The sequence below is a fragment of the Phalangium opilio genome, unplaced genomic scaffold (assembly GCF_054372755.1).
Source record: "Phalangium opilio isolate 3A_F unplaced genomic scaffold, DU_Popi_V2 ptg000225l_1, whole genome shotgun sequence".
In the NCBI taxonomy this organism is placed as follows: Eukaryota; Metazoa; Arthropoda; class Arachnida; order Opiliones; family Phalangiidae; genus Phalangium; species Phalangium opilio.
The window spans coordinates 1,577,251-1,597,179 of NW_028324219.1; the positions used below are offsets into that span (position 1 = coordinate 1,577,251).

Sequence of the window (19,929 nt, forward strand, 5' to 3'; positions counted from 1 at the left end):
ATCAGCGCTCCACAGCGGTGGAGAGTGAAGTAAAACAGGCGGGGTTAATTTTTTTATCCGAGTAAGTTCAAACATGGAGGGTTCATCCAAGTGCACGGTGTTTGCGTTTTTTATGGCAACGGTGTATCGTGTGGAGTGCAAACGTTTTTAAAGAAAGCCGACGGAATTATATTTTTCTGGCACGGAAATACTCTGAGTTTGTTTTGAGAGCCTCTTATCCATTTCTAAATTAATACATTTACACCCGATTCGTTATTCGTAACTTGCTCCGCCATAACGTAAACTCCGATCGTCTTATAAGATATCCGTCTCTCTCTATTGGCTGAGTAACTCACCACAAGCGGACCCAACCTCCAATCCAAAAGTTTCGTTAATTTTTTAAGGGGGGTGGAATTTTTTTAGTGAGACCCAGCTTTCCGCGGCTGATGTTAGTTGGCGCCGAAAAAAAATGTTAGGAGAGAAAAACTTTGGATGTTCAACTACCATTTACTCTACAGTAAATACATTCGGTCTAGCCTTGGGATATCAAGTTTTAGGAACACTCGAGATGAGACGTTCGTTAGAGAGAACCTGACACACAATACCTTCATTCTTACACTGAGAAAAATATGTTCAGTGAAAAAAACAGAAAACTTCTGGCAGCACGTGATGCCAGAAAATATCAGTAAAAATTACAGCAACTATGGTTTTTTCGATTTTCTGAACGGTTCTGTAATAATTATAGGTTATTCGTTTTTCTCCAAAACAGAAGTTTTTATGTCAATTTTACAAGTTAAAACTGTAACCATATTCTGTGGTTTTTACAGAAACAACTGTGAATGCAACAGTTTTGATCTGTATTGAAAATCTGTAATTTTTACAGAAAAACTGTTTTGATCTGAAATAATGGTCTGTGGTTTTTACAGAGATAACTGCGTAGATAGGCTTTAAAAATCTGCAATATATACAGATATAACTGTTTTGATGTAGAATTAAGTGCTGTGGTTTTTACAGAAATAACTGTATAGATCTGCTTTCAAAATCTGTAAAATTCTCAGAAATAACTGTTCTGATCTAAAACTAATGTCTGTGGTTTTTTCAGAAGTAACTGTATATGTCAGCTTTTAAAATGTGTAATAATTACAGAAACCCGAGTAAAGTCCATCGTTTTTATTGGTGTTAAAAATATGTTGATTTTACAGAAACATTTGTATATATTACTTTTTGGGGTGCGCTCAATATCAGTATTTTAAACAGATGATATGATATATTTAACAGAATTATTCAGTGTTGAACCTGTAAATTTCACAGAAATTTCTTATCAAAATCACCGTTTTGCACGGGAACTCTATCGATGCAAGATTAATGTCTCCAATATTTACAGATACTTTGTTTTTGTAACTTGTAGGGCTATAAAATCCATAAATTTTATGTAAGCCCATTACACCCAAAGAATTAAAGACATACCGATTGTAGCCTGATTATATCCTATAATGTGGAAACTTATTCATTGAGTCAGCCAAACTCGAACATATTTTTAATCAAAAACATAATTTTTTGACTTACACCCCTTGAGATTTTCTGGGTTAATCTTCGCGGTGCATCTAAAGGAAAAATAATTAAATGATTAATATAAAATTAACAATAGCTTTTAACTACAAACTTTGAGTGCCCAAAAAGAAAACTCTTGCAGAAACACAGGATTTCAATGTGAATTTTTGGTTTTCTACCTTTTTAAAAACTATAATAACATGAATTTTCATACACAATAATGGGAAAATATGAGAAAGACGATTTTATACCTTTGGATTAATTCCTTATCTCTGCTCGCTTTTTCTGGATACTCGATATTTAAAACGAAATACAATCCAAAGAACGGTAAAATTCTCGTTGTTAGGTGTAATCATTCACGACATTTTGAAGACGGACAAAAAATTTTGGTTTCAGCTTCCTAGACTTTCACTTGACCTGTTCTGACTATTTCATTCTCCCTTTAAGGGCCAATGTAAAGCAATAATGGCTGATATTTTTTAAGCGGCATTTGAATTTCCGTAAAAAGTAAAGAAAAACCTATCTGGCCAAGGGGTTGCAATATTAGGGTCTATTTTAATATAAACAATGAAAATATGTATAACTTACTTGTTTAGTTGGCACTCGTTATGACGCAATAATCAAGGTGGTATTTCTATATTAATCATAGTCTGTAAACAAACATAAACATAAATTTGCGATTTGGTTCTATAATAAATTCAATATATAAATGATCTAGGCTTTATCTCCTTATTTTTAAAGAAAAACTGTTTATTTAACTCCAAAGATAAGTAACCGATTTATGGATTTTCAATTGTCTTCTATTAAAAATAAACAGCAAAATTCACCTTTTATAACTAGATCATTTATCATACAGAATGCTGAAATGTATTTAACTTACTTGTTCAAATTGTGGAATCTCACTTAATGGGCGCTGGTAAACGAGGTAATATAATACTCAGTAAGTCGCGTTTCATTTCTGGCTCTATGAACCACACCTGCATTACCCGCGTGGAGACCGTAGATACCGAACCTGTCCAAAAAAACCCGAACTCGACCGCGCACAATGGAAACTTTCTAGCCCAGAGGGAAGTGACAAAAAAGGGTTAAAGTCTCTCTCTTGACCGAGCGGAGCCTCCTAGTTTTTTCCAAAGAATTTCCCCCTCCTGGGGTTGCGGTTATTTTCCATTCTAAAGGTGGGGGCCGGTGAACTCTCTCTCGAATCCACGTGCACTCGTTTTTTAGCATTATTAAGTTCTTACACTTTATCTCTCGGGACCAAATGGGCTAATATAAAAATTTACTAATTTGTAGAATATTTACTAAATCTTATAGAAAATGCACTCTAAATATAAACATCTCATGAACCAAAAATGTATAGTCCCCTACACGATGAGTTAAAAAATTAAATTGACTAAAAAATGATGCATTTTTCACCTGTTACTTCAATTATATGCATTGATTTGCATCTCGTCGAAACTTTGGGTTTAGACTATATATTTAAAAGCTATACCCGTTCACAAAGCTATATTTATTACACATAAACCGACAAGGTGGAATTTGAAGATTTGCAACTCGAAAATTATATATAAGTTAAACCATAAATGATAGGAGCTATTTTAAAATTAGGTCTTGTATTTTTACTGTCAAACAGAGGTCGATTATTTTTGAGTTCACCATTGGTTAAAGAAGTGGGAGCAATTAAAAATTACAGAAAATACTCTGTCAAAATTAATGTAGCAATTATATGGGTTTACCTGTAATTTTCCCAAAATAGATACCGTAAAATTTGAGGGGAAAGTGAATGAAACATTAAAGAATCAAATCTTTTAGTTTTTGCAGTTTTGAAGCATTATTAAAGGTTTCCGGTAACACTCGTATCTGAAAATTATACATAGAACATACTTTGCTTGTTTAATCGCCAATAAACTGTAGTTTTCACAGTTTGCTAGTAACGTTAACAAAGTCATGGTAGCACAATATCTGTAAAATTTACAAACGGCATCTGTTTTACCAATCAAATACGCAAATCTGTCATATTCACAATTTCGGACTAAAACTAACAGATAATACCATGAAGGTACAGAAAATATCTGCAATACCTACAAAACAGTCTTTATCTGTAATTTGTTTGCAAAATTTACAGAATGCATCTGTTTTACCAATCAAATAAGTGAAGCTGTATTTTTCACAGTTTCGTGCTAAAATTAACAGATACTTCTATAAAATATTTCTTATAAAATATACAGCAAATGCCTGCAATGCGTATCGAGCAGTCGCCCTGTAAAACATTTCTGTGGAATTCACCGATCAAAACTGAGGATCCAAAATTACAGAAACGAATGTGTAATTTTTACAGTTAGAATTAGAAATACCAGTTCAATCAGTGAAATATACAGATGTTTTCCGTAAAATAGTAAAAACGATTTTACTGTGTTTGTATTTCTGCAGAAAAACTCCGTTAATATTTTTTACATTTCAATATTGTAAAATACTTCTGTTCAAACTACAGAAATTTCTCTCAGTGTAGGCTGGAAAGCTATGTCCTTTTAGATCATCTCCTTTTGGCATCAGCAAACTCAATCCAAACCCTAAACGGAATTTGTTCACCGAGCCTATTTGTGCAGTACTCTATTTTTCTTAACCAATCTGTTGCCCCATTTGTAAGTCCGTCAGACGTATCAACATTGTTAGCCATCATGTATCTGGCGCCACAAGCGAACGTTAATTCTTTAGGCAGACCATACGTATCAGACGTTGCCAACGTTTGAACTTGAGAAAGAATATTATTTCTAACTTCGCGGGTAAGATCACCATTTACAACATCTACTGAAACGGAAATAGACTTTTCGGTATTCATGTTTAAAAGCATCTCTTCGTTAAATTGGTTCACTTCAACGTTAGTAGGGAAAAGGTGTATCGCTTCTTTTGGCGGTACACGCTCTCTATTCACTTCTAAACTAACAATAAAGTCAATACCATCCTGATTCATACTTCCCACAGCCATTCTGTTCAAAGCTTCCGCAAACCTTTTGTCATCTTTTTGCCTCATAATTTCTTCAAGCTCTGCAAATTGGAATTCTTCCCATATTGGGTTACCAATTAACGCCGCATAGGGATTGTCAGTATTACTTTGACCTTGAAAAGCGAAATGATCGCACACTGGTCTAATTTGGTTAAAATCTCCAACTAACAGTACAGATACACCACCGAAATAATCTGGACAACCCATTATCTCTTGCAATCTCGCGTTAACTCGGTTAAAAACCTTGGCTCCAACCATTGATATTTCGTCAATAATTACCAATTTAAATTGACCATACATCAATCAACAATTGTGAAGAGTTTCACTTTCTAGCCTGGAAATATTCCCGGCAAATTGACTAACCGGTAGACAAAAGGTACTATGCAAAGTAGCGCCACCTATATTAAAGGCAGCCTTGCCCGTAGGTGCGCATCGCAAAACTTTAACTTCCGAGGGATTAGACCCTGGCTGCTTATTGTAAAATCTAGTAACAGCTTCAAATATGGCACTTATCAAAACGCTTTTTCCAACACCAGCGCCACCGGTAACAAATAGCTGTAAAGGCGTTTCCTTGCATTTTAAATGATGCAGAACTTCATAAAATATTTCTTTCTGTTTCACATTCAGCATTCTAACAAGTATATTGTACTCAGAATCATTGACTAACGTCACTGACGGAGCAATAGTTCTTTCCGCATTACCATCAAGAATATCACGGGTAATATTTCCTATAGACTCCTGAACCGTATTAATTAGAAATTCAGAATCTTCGACAATTAAAGATCTATCTATTTCATTTCGATGTTCCAATTCAGGGTGAATATTAGTAAGATCAGCTTCAATAGCTTCACTTTCGAAATCTCGGACAGCCTGTTCAATGGCCGCTTCGTCAATTTCGTTATTAAATTCTTTTCTACATTCCTTTATAATCTCAAGTTTAAGTTCATACTCTGATTTCAGATCCTTTGTCAAAATGTCCCTACTCTCATCGCGCCAAGGCGAAAACAACATTATTTGCTCACGATAATACTGTTTGTGTTCTTTCACTAAATTGAATCTCCGATACCGCATAATTTTAGAATGACCACGTTTTCTAATAAAACCTGAATCATTTTTCAGTTTCAACCATTTACCACATTCAACTTCAAGGTTTTCACTGTCATCAATATGACTTTGGGTTTTAGCAACTCTACGACTTTTGGAAAACTCGTACCACGTCGCAAATTGAGCTAACGTTACTGCCTCTAAATCATCTGGCCTTTGAACATAATGGTCCAACATTCCAGAAGCGAAAACGTCCATACTATCTTCTGACAACTGTTCAAGCTCACTTTTGCTTTTGAGAATATGGACTCGATTTTCGGGCAAATTTGTATTCACGTATATACATCTAGAGACTGGAATTTGTAAAACACTATATGCCGCTTCTTGCGCGCTTACCTCGTGCGCATTCAAAAACTGATTTGCCATCACTTTCAACTTTTGCTTTACCGTACATTTATCTGACTGTGCTCGTTTAGCAGCTTCACGCAAAAGCATTGACATGCCACGCTGAGATTTTCCTATATAAGACACAATATACATAACCAGAGCGTAAGGATCAAGTACAAACTGAATGTCCATATTCGCTTGCCAAAGGCACAAAGTGCACGGATTGTACGGATTTGCCCTAGTATCTTTAGGTTGTCTTTTCAATAAAACAACTTTCTTTTTTACGTCATACGTAACTGCGTTAATATATTCCTCTTCACTCATTCGCAACTTTGCCAACAACTCAGCGTTCAGCTTCAATGTACTCTGCATCTTGGCGTTTACTAGCCTTACTCAACTGGTCCTTTACTCGTTCGCTTGCTCTATACCACTCATCAAACCTTCTAACTCTCTTGGTTAGTATGCCAACCTGATTTTCCCTTTCACGATAAGCCTCATTCTCCCGCTTTTTCGCCATTGATCGCGCCTCCTTCATTCTATACTCTTCATTCTGTCTCAAAATTCTCATTCTCTCTAACGGATAAACATTACCATGAGACGTAGAAGGTACTTGTTCATCGTTCGCTACCATTACAGAACTATCTGAAATATTACTAACTAAATTCATCGCTTCGTGGGCAGTAATTAACGCTACGTTTTCAGCAACTTCACTTGTACTTCCGTCTAATACATTATCCTTCATTCTACTGTGGCCAACTGGCGGCGCAATAGAACCAACAAACAAATTAGGACTAGAAATACTAGAAACCGTACCTTCAAACTTACTACCATCGTGGCCAACTGACGGCGCAATAGAAGTAAAAGGCAAACTAGTACTAGGACTAGACGTTCTAGAACCTGTACATTCAACCTTAGCTTTTTTCTGAGCTGCTAAAACTCTTCTCCTTTCATTTTCTCTCTTCTTAAATTCAGGGTCTGATCTTTTTGCCCTCATCCTTTCCCGCGCTTTGAGCTTCCGCATTTCATCCTTACTCTCAACATTATCTTCCTCCATTTTACATACAAAAATCAAATACTCACAAAAAGAAGCGTCAAAAACCTGCTGGCTCTTTACAACCACTTAATTTGACTTAATATCCAATTTCCAACAACAATAATATACCGGTAGTTTAATTGACAACCTACTAGCATCGAAATTCTCATTAAGAATGGCTCCCGCGGATAAAAAAGGGCAATTTTCAACTAGGTGGGCGTTATCTCATTAGATTTGAAAAATATCATTTGTCTTTTTTACCAATGCCTAACCGTTTGGATTTTTTTAATGCAATCTTAGCACCGAAAAATATTTTTTGATAGAAAATAAATGTTTTATATTCTTATTAAGAATAAAACATGAGGATAAAAAAGGTCTGTCCTCTTGTAATTTTTTAAGCTTTTATCATGATTACTCTATACAACAGTAACATGGAGTATAAACCCATTAGCGGAAGCAGTATTTTTTCCGAAACAATCTCGCTTATGTTTATCCTCTCTAGACTTCGCTAAAAACGTATTACTCCTACGTAAAATATTAATAGACAGGCAAGGATTCATACCATTAAAGAAGGAGCGTAATATTATCCATATTTTCATTTCATATACAGAGAAAAGAAATTATTATGTTTCTGAGAGGAGCTTCCCCTTTTTGTTGTTGTTTTGAAAAATATATCGCAATGCACGGGCCTTGATAGATATAGGAGGCAATGAATGAAATATATCACAATGCACGGGCCTTGATAGATATAGGAGGCAATGAAGGAAATATATCGCATGCACGGGCCTTGGTAGATATAGGAGGCAATGATAATCTCTCTCTTTGCACGAGAGGTTTATCTTTAATATTTAAATAAATAAAATTATTCTTAATTATTTTAATCTTCAATAATTAACATTAATAATAAATAAATCGTTTAAAATAAAGTTATACCTATTATCATCTCAAACTTTGCTAATATTGACGTTTAAAGTGAAGGGTACCCCTCTTGCCCGCTTTCTTCAAATTTTGGGGTATATATACGATTCGTTTCCATTATAATAGTAAGGAAAAAGCGCAATTCCGAAAACCTTTGGTGGCGATCCCACCTTAGGGAGGCTAGACGTTTCTCGTAACCCTAGCTGATCGCCGCGTATATCGTAAAACCAAACGATGATAATGGAGTAGAAGCCAATGATACAGATTGGTGTCTATGTGGAATAGACGGAAGACCAGTGCATGGTGGTGTTAGAAGCCAGTGTAAGTGTAGACTGGTGTCAATGTGGGATTGACAAAGAACAGAAGATGATGGTGTAGTAAGCCAGGAAAGTACCAGACTGGCGTTCATGTGGGATGGACGCAGAGCAAACATGGTGGTCTGAGAACTCAAGTAAAGAGTATCCAACGGAGAGAAAAACAATTTTCCAAATTTCTGTGAACTGTCAATGCGGTCCGGAAATTGGGAACACGTTTGCTCCGATACGCAAACTGCGAACGCGGTCACGTGGGTGTAACAACGGACAGACAGACAGACACACAGACACGGCCGTTACAGAACCTCTCCTGGACTACGTCACACGGAGAGGTAAAAACGCGTATAGCGGAAGCGGAAATCCAAATAATCTAGCTGTCAATAATGCCCGCGAAATTTGAAAGCTTACGCCGGATTTGTCCGCTACTAGCGAGCATGAAAATGCACCTTAAGGGGTGGGTCAAAGTTTTGCTATTTAGTGGTTCTTGGGGTGGTCTAAGCAATATTATGGTCACTTAGACTTCTATTAGATAGTTGGTAAATAAAGATTGGTTAATCTATAAGGAATAGTATAGTAACTCAGATTTCCAATTGTTTAGTCCAAGTGATTTAGGTGGTGGCAAAAGCACTGTTGTTCAAACTAGCTGGTGTAAGTGATTCTATGTAGTGATTCTTGGCAGTAGGTCTAAGCAATATTATTGTCACTTAGACTTCTATTAGATAGTTGCGAAATAAAGTGTAATACATGGCCTGAACCATGAGGAATAGTATTGTATCTCTGATTTCCAATTGTTTTGTACTATTTGTTTAGATTGTGGCAAATTCACTGTGGTTCTAAGTGGCAGTTCTAAGTTTTTCTATGAAGTGTTTCATGGCGATGGATCTAAGCAATGGCATTGTCAATTACACTTCAATTAGATAGTTGCGAAATAAAGTCTAATACATGGCTTGAACAATAAGCAATAGTATTGTAACTCAGATATTCAAGTGTTTTAGTCCTTGATGTTTAGATGGTTGAAAAATTGTAGGTTAATAAACAATTTGTACGTTGATGCGTTTGAACCTCCTTTTCATGGACAGCAAGCACGAGTTAACACTGCTTCCCTTTACAGTAACTAGTTTCCATTTCTTTTAGGAATGTTTGTGTAAAATGTGTAAAAATAAACGCTAAAATATTTTCAATTTATCTCATATATTTTTTCTTGCTAAGATTAGTCTGCCATATGATAGTACTTACGAAATAATTATCACCATTCGTGCTTTGGTAACTTTTCTGACGTTTTTGTTGTATTTGTTTTCTACATTTTTGAACGCCTTATGTTTTTGGCGATCACAATATGAACTTCGTTAGCTCATTGTCACATTGTATGGTTTGCCTTACAACAAACGTAATAGTTATTCAACTGATTCTCATTAAACATACTTTTCGGTAGGTTTCAAGAAATTGAAATACATTCTGAATAATTTTTGTCGTTTTTATTTAATCGCTTTCGTTAAATATCTATATCCTTTTAAACAATTTCTTAAAATATGTTTGAAAATTTCTAGAAAAAACCATTTTCATTCAAATAGTATTGGATCAATTTTATGAGCAGTGGTCTCATGCACTCAGCGTCTATGTTCTTAACACTTGCATGGGTATACAGGTGTTTCAATTGATTTCGGATATTGAATATTGTAATAGCCTTTTGTAGAAAGTCTTTATCGTACACATTTAGCTCCCTTATTTGGTTCAGAAATGTGTTGGTGACATTTTGAAATACCATTTCCTGTACATTGTTATTGCTCGAACTCTGTAAAATGAGGATTATAAATAAATAACTCTTAAATGTTTACTTCTTATAATTAAGCTTTACCATTTTTAAAGAACTATCTTATACTTTGGGTATGGTACTCAAAGTGGTTTTCCAAGTCAAGTTTTTTAAATAAATGAAATAATGTTAACGTTGAACTTTATTGGAACTCATAACCAAACGTCCTTTTCCCGCAAATACCATTACGTTATGATGAAAAATGGCATTGTGCATCTTCTCATGCAAGTTAACTGGAACTTTACTTCAACCAGTAATATCACAGAGAAATACTATGAAAAGGTGGAAGTAGGTAGTTAATACAAATAGGAGGGAAATAGGGAGATAGAAACGCGTTCTATAAAATACGCCGAAAAATTGGAAAAGTAGGGGGGGGGGTAGCAACAAATATTTCTGGTACGTAAAGATTTAGGACGCACTTCTATCGCGCAAGGGGGATCTAACTGCCTCCGTCTCTGTCATGCCCTACGTAACTGAAGTTTCTCTCTAGTATTAAATCTTTACCTTTAACGTCAACTGTGCGCGAATAACTTGCGCGTTAAGAGCCGCGGCGTACCGTACATTTCCCCTCTTCTCACTACGCATGGATCACGGCTGCCTGTGCTGATTCTCTCTCCCTATTTCCCTCCTCTTTGGTTAAGAGCTAAACTGTCAGTAAAGACAGAGTTAGGGGCGGGTCTAAGTGTTTCTATTTAGTGGTTATTGGGGGTTGGTCTAAGCAATATTATGGTCACTTAGACTTTTATTAGACAGTTGCTAAATAAAGGTGGATTGATCCATAAGGAATAGTATGGTAACACAGATTTCCAATTGTTTTGTACTATTTGTTTTGATTGTGGCAAATGCACTGTGGTTCTAATTGGCAAGCCTAAGTTGTTATATGTATTGTTTCTTGGCGGTGGGTCTAAGCAATGGCATTGTCAATTAGACTTCAATTAGATAGTTTCGAAATAAAGTCTAATACATGGCTTGAACTATAAGCAATAGTATTGTAACATAAAGTTCCAAATCTCTATTCCTAGTGGTCTAGATAGTGGTATATGCTTTGTGGTTCTAATTAGCGGGACTTAGTGGTTGTTCTATGTGGTATGTCTAGGCAAGATTAACACTTCTATTAAATAACATATTTGCGAGAGAAGTCTAATATATGGCGCGAATTTGAAACTTAGATATAGTATGAGTTTCTAGAAAAAACACTTGGATTGTGCTCTTTCAAATTGTTTTTTAAATTTTTTCGCATATAAACGTTCAAATATGAAGCACTTTGATTGATAAATAAAGCCAAAACTAGTATAGTTTATTTGTTTACTTAAAGTTTTTGCGACTTTTAGTACATATTAACTATGGAAATTATAAAAATAAAGGTTATTAACATGTCAGATGATTTTGTTTAATACATAAAATAAATTAATAAAGCTTTTTTTTTTAATTTCTGAAAATTGCAATTTTATTATTGTTTCAGTAAAATTTAAAGGCTTTTCGCCCTAGAACTTATAATTTTTTATATTATACAAATACGGCCGTTAATTTTAATTTCCGATAATTGCAAATTTAGCATTGTATTTTAATATTTCTGGAACTAGTAGCCCAAAAAAATATTTTTCATCAATTAAAACTCGAACGAGTTCGATTCTCTGTTTTAGTGTTGTTTCCAATATTGACCAAACTCCAAAAATATCTCCCGAAATTAAGTAAAACGTTTTAGTTCCGAATGACAAGTTATATTCTTTTGTCCATAATGCTTTGCCCTCTTCTTCATCCACTTTATGGAACTGAAGGTTCATTACGTAGTAGTTAATCAAATTCTGAAAGTGCGAAAAAATATTATAACTTTTCGACGATTACGTTTCTACGACATAACTCACCATTTCTCCTTTGATAGGGGAATATAATCGTAAAAACCCGCCATTTACTTGCGATGCAAGAAAAACGTTTCCCCTATTATTTTTCAAATAGTAATGTTTCATAGTCGCTCTTAAGTGAACGGTGCTGTCAAAGTCTATTTTTGTTTCCATAGTTATTTCACAGAAAAGTACGTTACGCCGCAATTTTTCTGAACGAATAGACACTATTTTCATTTTCCCCCAGTTCTAACGAGAAAAACGTATTTTCAAAATTATGAATAAGTTGTAGAGGTAAAATAAAAGTACGCTTTATTCCAGAATATGTTTCTTCCTCCATACGTTCCTGGACTTCTTCGTATATTTCATAAACCTTTCTTTGATTTCTTATACTTAGGCCCAGTAGACGGTTAAAGAAAAATGTTAAATTGTAGCCTAAACTGTTTTTTTATCTAAAATGCCAATAATTGAAAGTTTTTTAACAAAATTTTGGCTCTCATTAGCCAAGGCGTTCTTCATTTCTTTTAAAATGTTCTTTGCGGTCTTGTCGTTAACTAACTGCCTCTATACTTATAGAGGATATCTCAAATATTTATGAGTTCTGACCATTTTACAAGGTTCGGCGCTTTGAGCTAATACTAAATGACTCGTGGCACTTGTAGTTTTGTTGACAATTAACTTACCTTTTGGGAAAACCAGGTACTCTCGCTGAGAATTACTTCGCTCCACATCTCCACATCTATAAATGGTTTTTTGAGGAGCCATTCTTGCGTACTCTTGGTTAGTTAGTGTCATTGTGAATTGCAGACAACTTGATTGGGGAAATGATTCATTTTGGATGAAATCAGCATCATCGCTTGAGCTTTCTTGGTCAGATGGATCCGACGAAACCTCATCGAAATCTTCCGCGACTTTTCCTTGAAAACCAAGCCTTTTCCAACAATCGTAATAGTTTTTAGACACAATTGAATATAGCGTGAGACCCGTTTTTAGTTGATGCAATTCATTAGAGATTTTTAGCCAGATTGGTGATGATTTTCCAGTCACTTTTCCACTACCGACATGAAAAATTTCATTCTTGTGCTCGGAGAGCGCCTTAATTACAACATTAATTTCTTTCTCGCTCGCACGCTTGTTCCCAACCATATTATAGAAAATTTGTTTGTCACATAAGATAAATTTTTTTCACACCTTAGTATACCATCGTCCGTTTTAAAATGGCTCTATAATGGGAAACAGTTTCAACTAGGCCTAAATAACAAATAGCACGCATTTCTGAGAATACAAGTAGCATCCCTCTCTTTCTGAATCAAATTCCTCCCGTCATGTAAAACAAGAAATCCCGCTTGTCAACACCCATGAAGAAAGTGTACAAAACAGCCATTGGGTTAAGCCCACAGTGCCTGGTCATATGGAAGCTTGAAAGCCGGTTTAAGGAAAGGCGGAGTAAAAGCGCGTTTGGGCAAAAGCGCTTTTGAAAAGGTGTTTACTGTTACATGCGCGCTCTTAAGAAATCCCGGGAAATTTTCCGTTTTTCACACCTGTATTTCTTCGGGGGACGATTTTACTTTAGAAGTAGCTCTGTTGTCAGTCTGTTCCTAGCTGTAGTTGCTTACAATTGTGTTTTTTTTCCTAATCGTAAAACATGGATGAATTAATTCAAATTTACGTAAAAGTGTTAGTATTAGCATTCCAATTCCATTTGTTAACTCAAATGAGAAGGAAAATCAAAAAAATTAAATCCTCTAGCTTCCATTTCTAACTGCATTCTTTTAAAAACATCCTTATTCCTATGTTTTTTCCCATCCAGTGCTTCGAGTATATTTAACTCTCCAATTAGGGAAATCAAGGTTAAAGATTCTTTATCGTTCCAACTTGTTATTTTAATGATTTCTGACTCATTATTTTTTTTCCCTTCATAATTTTCGACAAATGACCACTAACCGAACTTATGCACTGCTCCACAGCGGATTGAGCTGAACTCGTTACTCGTAACTCATCCCAAAAGTGAAAACCCTCGAAAAAACTGAAAAAACCACAAAAAACAGAAAAACCACAAAAAACAGAAAAACCACAAAATAATGAACAAAGTCTGCCTAAAGTACGAAAATGGTAAAATCCCAGAGGGACAAGTTGTTTCTTTAGGGAAAGTGCGTTTGTTGTTACATGAATACGGAAAGGCGATTTAACCCTCAGTAAAGGCGCTTTTAGAGCTAAAACCACTTATCCGAGGTAGTTTTAGTTAACGCGCTTTATCTCGGGGAAGTTTTTCTTAAAGCGCCCTTGCGGGCAGGGCCGGAAATAAGAAAAATTTCTTATAGAACATGTGTCCAGTGACCCCCTGTTTGACTGGGAAATTTATAGGACATTGTCCACTGGAGTGTGCAAAATAGTGTCGGATCTTCATAGTCAAGGTATCAAAACTTGGGAAAATTTATTGGTCAAAATGTCCAGTGACCCCCTTAGTTTTTGAAAAAATTATGGGACATTTTAAAATTCTATTGGCCAATGTCCAGTGTCCTGTGCTTATTTCCGGCCCTGCTTGCGGGTGGTACATGAGGGCGGGTTGAAAGCGCCTTTAGTTAAACCGGCTTTCAAATTCCCATGTAACCGCGCTCAGTGAAATAGTGGATTCCACAAAACCCTTTTTCTATGGTCCTCCTTTGCTAAAATAAGTCTCAGAGGGTTTTCAGCCATTGTTGCACCTTCTATGTGTAAGAGTTGGAACGCCAGAATTTAATAGATATCCAAAATCATGGATATCCGAATTAGATACCAGAATATTTGTGGTTTTCATTCACATTCACTAGTTACAAGACGGTTTGGGTGTCCGCGCTGTTAGCTTAGGCCTAGATGTCACCTGTTTTATATTCATCCATTCTTTCCACGGTCATGTGTAACAATGATTTTAGGTTTAACTTGTAGTTAATAACAACCATGAAAAGTTCACAAGAATGGACCCCACTTTAATTTTTCATGACCCGTCAATCACCTTTCAAAGAGTAAAGAGTTGTCAGATTTTAGCACGCCCCTTCGTCCATAGCCTAGAATTGAGCCTGGTTATATGGAAGCTTGAAAGCCGGTTTAAGGAAAGGCGGAGTAAAAGCGCGTTTGGGCAAAAGCGCTTTTGAAAAGGTGTTTACTGTTACATGCGCGCTCTTAAGAAATCCCGGGAAATTTTCCGTTTTTCACACCTGTATTTCTTCGGGGACGATTTTACTTTAGAAGTAGCTCTGTTGTCAGTCTGTTCCTAGCTGTAGTTTTTATTATTTTATTTTGTTATAAAACTATAGTTTTTACTTAATGAGAGAATGAAATGATCATACAATTATATTGTAAGTTTAGTTTATACTTAAATTCCAAAGTATCACACTTATGCTATTTCATAGTGCGTAGATGCGGAAAATGTAATTGATCCAAGTTAAGAAATCAAAATCGGTTCATGGATGAACCAATGTTTTTAATTTGGCCTATTTAAAAAAATTATATCTCTGTGAGTTTTGAACCGATTTTATCTAAACATATTTTATGAGGCTCATTGATTGGGTATTTCACATTATCGCTCAGTCGGAGTTTGGGGGGGGGCGAAACGTAATTTCGGCCCCGCCAATTAAAAGTTAATTTGCACTTGATAAAATATGGAGCAAATTAAAATTGCTCTTATTTCTTGTAGAGAAAAATGAGGCTCATTGATTGGGTATTTCACATTATCGCTCAGTCGGAGTTTGGGGGGGGGGGCGAAACGTAATTTCGGCCCCGCCAATTAAAAGTTAATTTGCACTTGATAAAGTATGGAACAAATTAAAATTCCTCTTAATTCTTGTAGAGCAAAATGAGGCTCATTGATTGGGTATTTCACATTATCGCTCAGTCGGAGTTTGGGGGGGGGGCGAAACGTTATTTCGGCCCCGCCAATTAAAAGTTAATTATCTTTGGAATAATTATGGAGCAAAATGGTTTGAAGAGTGTATTCGACGGAGCATTATAGGGGCTTAATGTATATCGTTTTTGGGGCTAATCGGGGCCAGTGGGGGGCTAATTGTAAACTTGACCCCCGAATTAAATAGCAATTAACTCACTAACAGGGATGGAGCAATTAAGTTTATTGAGCGTAGTAGCTAGAGCATTAAAGCTAGAAAGGCAATTTAAAATTTAGTGGAGTTTGGTGGACTGGGGGGCAAACGTTAACTAGGCCCCCAGAATTAAAATTTAATTATTTCAGTTAGCGAAGGGTATGGAAAATGGGTTAATGTGGAGCTTAGGAGAGCAAAACATGGCGCACCAGATGAGTCAATAAACCGGGATTTGGGGGCTATTGGGGGGCCGATATTTAACCCGGCCCCGCCAATTAAAATGAAAATAACTACTTAACGGTGGGGAAGCGAAATGGATGAAATGTGTAGCATTAAAGAGCAGAAGGGGGGCAAATTTAGGGGGGATGTAAATTTTCGGTTAGGAATTTGGTGGGGCTAAGTTGACGGAGCCCCACTACACGAGCCCTGGGGACATCCCCTAAATACTTCCCTTTCAATACGGGTAGAGGGGCTGAATAAATAATCCTGCGATTTGTAAAGTAGCTTTGAAGAACTTGATAAATATTCTTGGGGCAATTAACTTCCTTAAGTCGCAAGAATACTGAGGGCCACCGGACATTATCGAATGCCCCCTGGATATCTATGGACAAAAGAGCAACATGGTTCCCCTGAGAACGCTTCTCCTCCACTAAACCCAGAATACGAGAAATGGCCTCCGTGGTTGATTTACCATGACGAAAACCGTATTGCTCCTGTCCAAGAAGTTTAGCCTTATGTAAATGGTAGTACACTCTACCTGTTAAAAGTTTATCAAACAACTTTCCCACGATTGAAAGAAGACAAATGGATCTATATGACTTAGGATCCTCCGGGTTTTTACCCTTCTTAGAGAAAAGAACTAGTTGGGCAGTCTTCCACGCGGATGGAAAGACCAATAGCTCAAGACACGAGTTATAAATAGACAGTACCAGATCGGGAGTTGCAGTATACACTCTCTGAAAGACCTCTATTGTTATCCCATCTAAGCCCGGGATTTCCTCTTAGAGAAACTATTAATAACTTCCTGGACCTCGTATAGAGTAAACGGAATATCGTTAACCGTGTTGGGGGGATTAATAACATCATTCCTTATCTGGGTGTGTATTGGTAAGTCCGTCTCCAATCTATCACTGGGAAAAAAGGTGTCTAATAGGGTTTCTACTGTTTCAGTAAAAGAAGAGGTTAGCACACCATCGGATTTCCTGACGCATCGTAATGCGGTTGGTGTTATAACTTTATCCAATGCGATCTTATATGGGAGGTTAAAGGAGCTATCTTTACTAGCTGTGGAACAGAATTCCCGCCAAGATTTAACTTTAGCTTCATTAATAGTTATCTTATAAAGAGCATGAGCCTTATTGAAGTTAATTTTCCTAATTTCTAAGTCCTGGGTCACGAGTTTTCTGCATTAATTTCCTAAGGGCCCATACTTTCTCCCTTTGAATTGCTATATTCTTATTCCACCAGGGAACTGACCTATGCTTTAATGGTTTCTTTCGTTTTAGGTTTGCTTCACATACCTCGCCTAAGTTTAGCATAAATTCACTGATAGACCTTTCTAATGTTTCAGCGTTGGACTTATCGAGAATATATCTGGAGAACTTTGTTTCAATTGCTTTACTGAAGCTAATTGAATCCTCAGACTTAATGACATAGCGTTTGTGAGCGATGATTTCGGGGCACTGTTTAGAGATTTGAAAGAAGATATACCTATGGTCACTACAAGAAGGGTCTCCACTAACCTCCCATTCCCCAATAAGATTCGAGATGTTACTAGAAGTAATAGTTAAGTCTATCCAACTCTCGCCGTTACTAAAAGTGGGTAGCGAATTAGGGTCGTTTATAACATCGAGACCTAAGGTATTTATGAACTCTATGACGGACTCTCCGCGGTCGTTACAGTAATTGGAACCCCAAAGAGAGTGCTTCGCGTTAAAGTCCCCAGCTATAATAAAGTTGGAGCGACTTAATCTAGTGATATGGGTGTTGAGTTCATCTAAAATGGGGTCTAGAGACTGGGAGGGCGAGGCATAAAGTGAAATAACAAGATAATCTAGCCCAAAAAATCTTAGATTAGCTATTACGTACCGCTCTGTGACGACAATCCCCACGAAATCAGCCTCTCTATTGAGGCAGACCAACGCCGCCTTCCCGACCGTTTTGTGTAGACTGACCTAACTGACAATGGGAAATCCACTAAGTTACCATCTAACATAAGGTTCCTGAATGAACGCTAAATCTATGCTACTCGAGAGCAGCTCCTGCTGGAGCTGAGCAGTAGCTGCTCTCGAACCATTTAAATTTATCTGAATACATTTAAGAATTTTATGTGAATCCATAGTCAGTACGCGCTTTCCTGTACCTAGCAACCTGTATACGAAGGGGACATTTGGGGTCGAAAGCTCCATGACCCGTATCGAAATTAGTATTGTTATCCCAATTACTCAAGCAACAGTTTTTGCACTTTATCGAATTTTTGGGGCACTCACTATATTTATGATTTCCAGAACATTGAGAACAGACCTGTTCCGTATCTTTACAATTTTTTGCTAAGTGGCCGATAGCGCAGCAACGAAAACAGTGTATTATCTTATTGGAATCCCGAATGTGGCAAATCTCCCATCCTAGCTTAACTTTTCCGAGATCCTTAATAACTTTATACTTAGAGGGAATAACTTCAAACACCCAGTGGACTTTAAGGGACTTACCCGCATAATTAAACTTTTTAGTTAAATCCTCTGGAGAGATCGCGTTATTTGATTGATCGACTATAGCCTGAATTATTTCACCCTCAGATAATTCCGCCCCCACCTCACGTATAGTAAACTTCGGGTTGTGTTTTGAAGGGACCTGGACTTTGACTAAATTTTTTATAATATCTGTACTCTCAATAGCCATTATTAGTTTTTCCCGCTCCTTATCGTTCTCAAATTCAATAACTACCCCGTTAAATCTTGCCGATCTTAAACTTTTAACAGTTATCCCTAATTTACTAGTTTCTATATATTTCTTTAGGTTCTTAATAACTTCCTCAGACGTTGCCTCTTCACCTGTCTTAGTATAAACTAAAAGGACGCAGTTATTCAATGGCCTAACAGGGATAGCCTTGGATTTCCCGCGACCAGGAGTTTTCTTAGGGGTATTATTTTGGTTACAAGACACCCTTAAAGGGAAGTTACTACTAGACTTATTCCTAGGTTTAGCTCTAGGCTTTGACTTACTGGCTGTATTATTATCAGACTAATCAATACATTCGTTCCCAAAAACAGGAGGGGAGTAGGAATGAATGCAGCGGGTTCGTCACAATCTAAATTAGTAACTTCTTTTTCTCGCAACAAAATAGAAGAAAAGCGCGGACGTACTAACTGGGGCTGTTCCAGTTTACCTCCTAGAAATGCTATACGGCACTCTTGCTCCATACCTACCGCGTGTAACTTATCAAATAAGGCTACTAAATCTACTTGAAGTTGTTTTGTTAATCGGGGATTAGCGAGTATTGTATGCAACTCTAATCTAGTACTACCTATTATTTTGGACCTCTTAGCATCGGTAATTGGACTATCAATGTTAGGGGAGAGATTATCACTCGCCTTGCGTTTTTTGTTTGAGATTTCTACCGAAATACCTTCCTCAAGTTTATTGTTCCTATTAGGAGTACCGACTAAACTCGGGGTTTCGTTTTCAATTACTGAGGAGTCTTCTAACTCGTTATCTTTTTCTTTTCCATCTAAACTAACTGAATTATTTAAATTATTTGTACCCATGATTATAGACATATTATTCATTAGGGGCACTCCCCACCCACCACGGAGCCCAACAAGGGGATCTTAAACCAAAGATCAGGGCTATGTCCCTAATATACCCGGGCACAACCCACCAAGGGAGGACACCCAGTTGACCAAAGCCGAAAGATGGCTAGCCGATTGATCTAACTTGGTCACGTTAGACCGCCTGTCTACCCCCAGCTAAAGGACC

General features: G+C 36.7%; 1 protein-coding gene and 1 long non-coding RNA gene across 3 annotated transcripts; both read right to left on the reverse strand.

Moving 5' to 3' along the window:
• Nucleotides 1-1,810: 1,810 nt before the first annotated feature.
• On the reverse strand, nt 1,811-2,539 carry LOC149615296 (uncharacterized). Of its 2 annotated transcripts, none has more exons than XR_016376204.1 (3): nt 2,411-2,539; nt 2,119-2,180; nt 1,811-2,049 (listed from the first exon to the last, which is right to left on the reverse strand). It is a non-coding gene; the product is annotated as an uncharacterized LOC149615296 (long non-coding RNA). The 2 variants fall into 2 exon arrangements; XR_016376203.1 differs by having other exon boundaries at nt 1,811-2,053.
• Nucleotides 2,540-17,771: 15,232 nt separating this feature from the next.
• LOC149615297 (uncharacterized) lies at nt 17,772-19,718 on the reverse strand. Its single transcript, XM_089857853.1, has 2 exons — nt 19,317-19,718; nt 17,772-19,194 (listed from the first exon to the last, which is right to left on the reverse strand). The coding sequence occupies exons 1-2, from the start codon at nt 19,716-19,718 to the stop codon at nt 18,280-18,282; spliced, it is 1,317 nt and encodes a 438-aa protein (XP_089713979.1). The 3' UTR covers nt 17,772-18,279.
• Nucleotides 19,719-19,929: the final 211 nt, after the last annotated feature.

Excerpts from the sequence above, each read along its gene's own strand:
- LOC149615297 (XM_089857853.1), bottom strand. The coding sequence starts at position 19,718 with ATGGGTACAAATAATTTAAATAATTCAGTTAGTTTAGATGGAAAAGAA. Across the intron at positions 19,195-19,316 it reads AACTGGAACAGCCCCAGTTA|TCTGATAATAATACAGCCAG; the intron begins GTACGTCCGCGC and ends TGTATTGATTAG.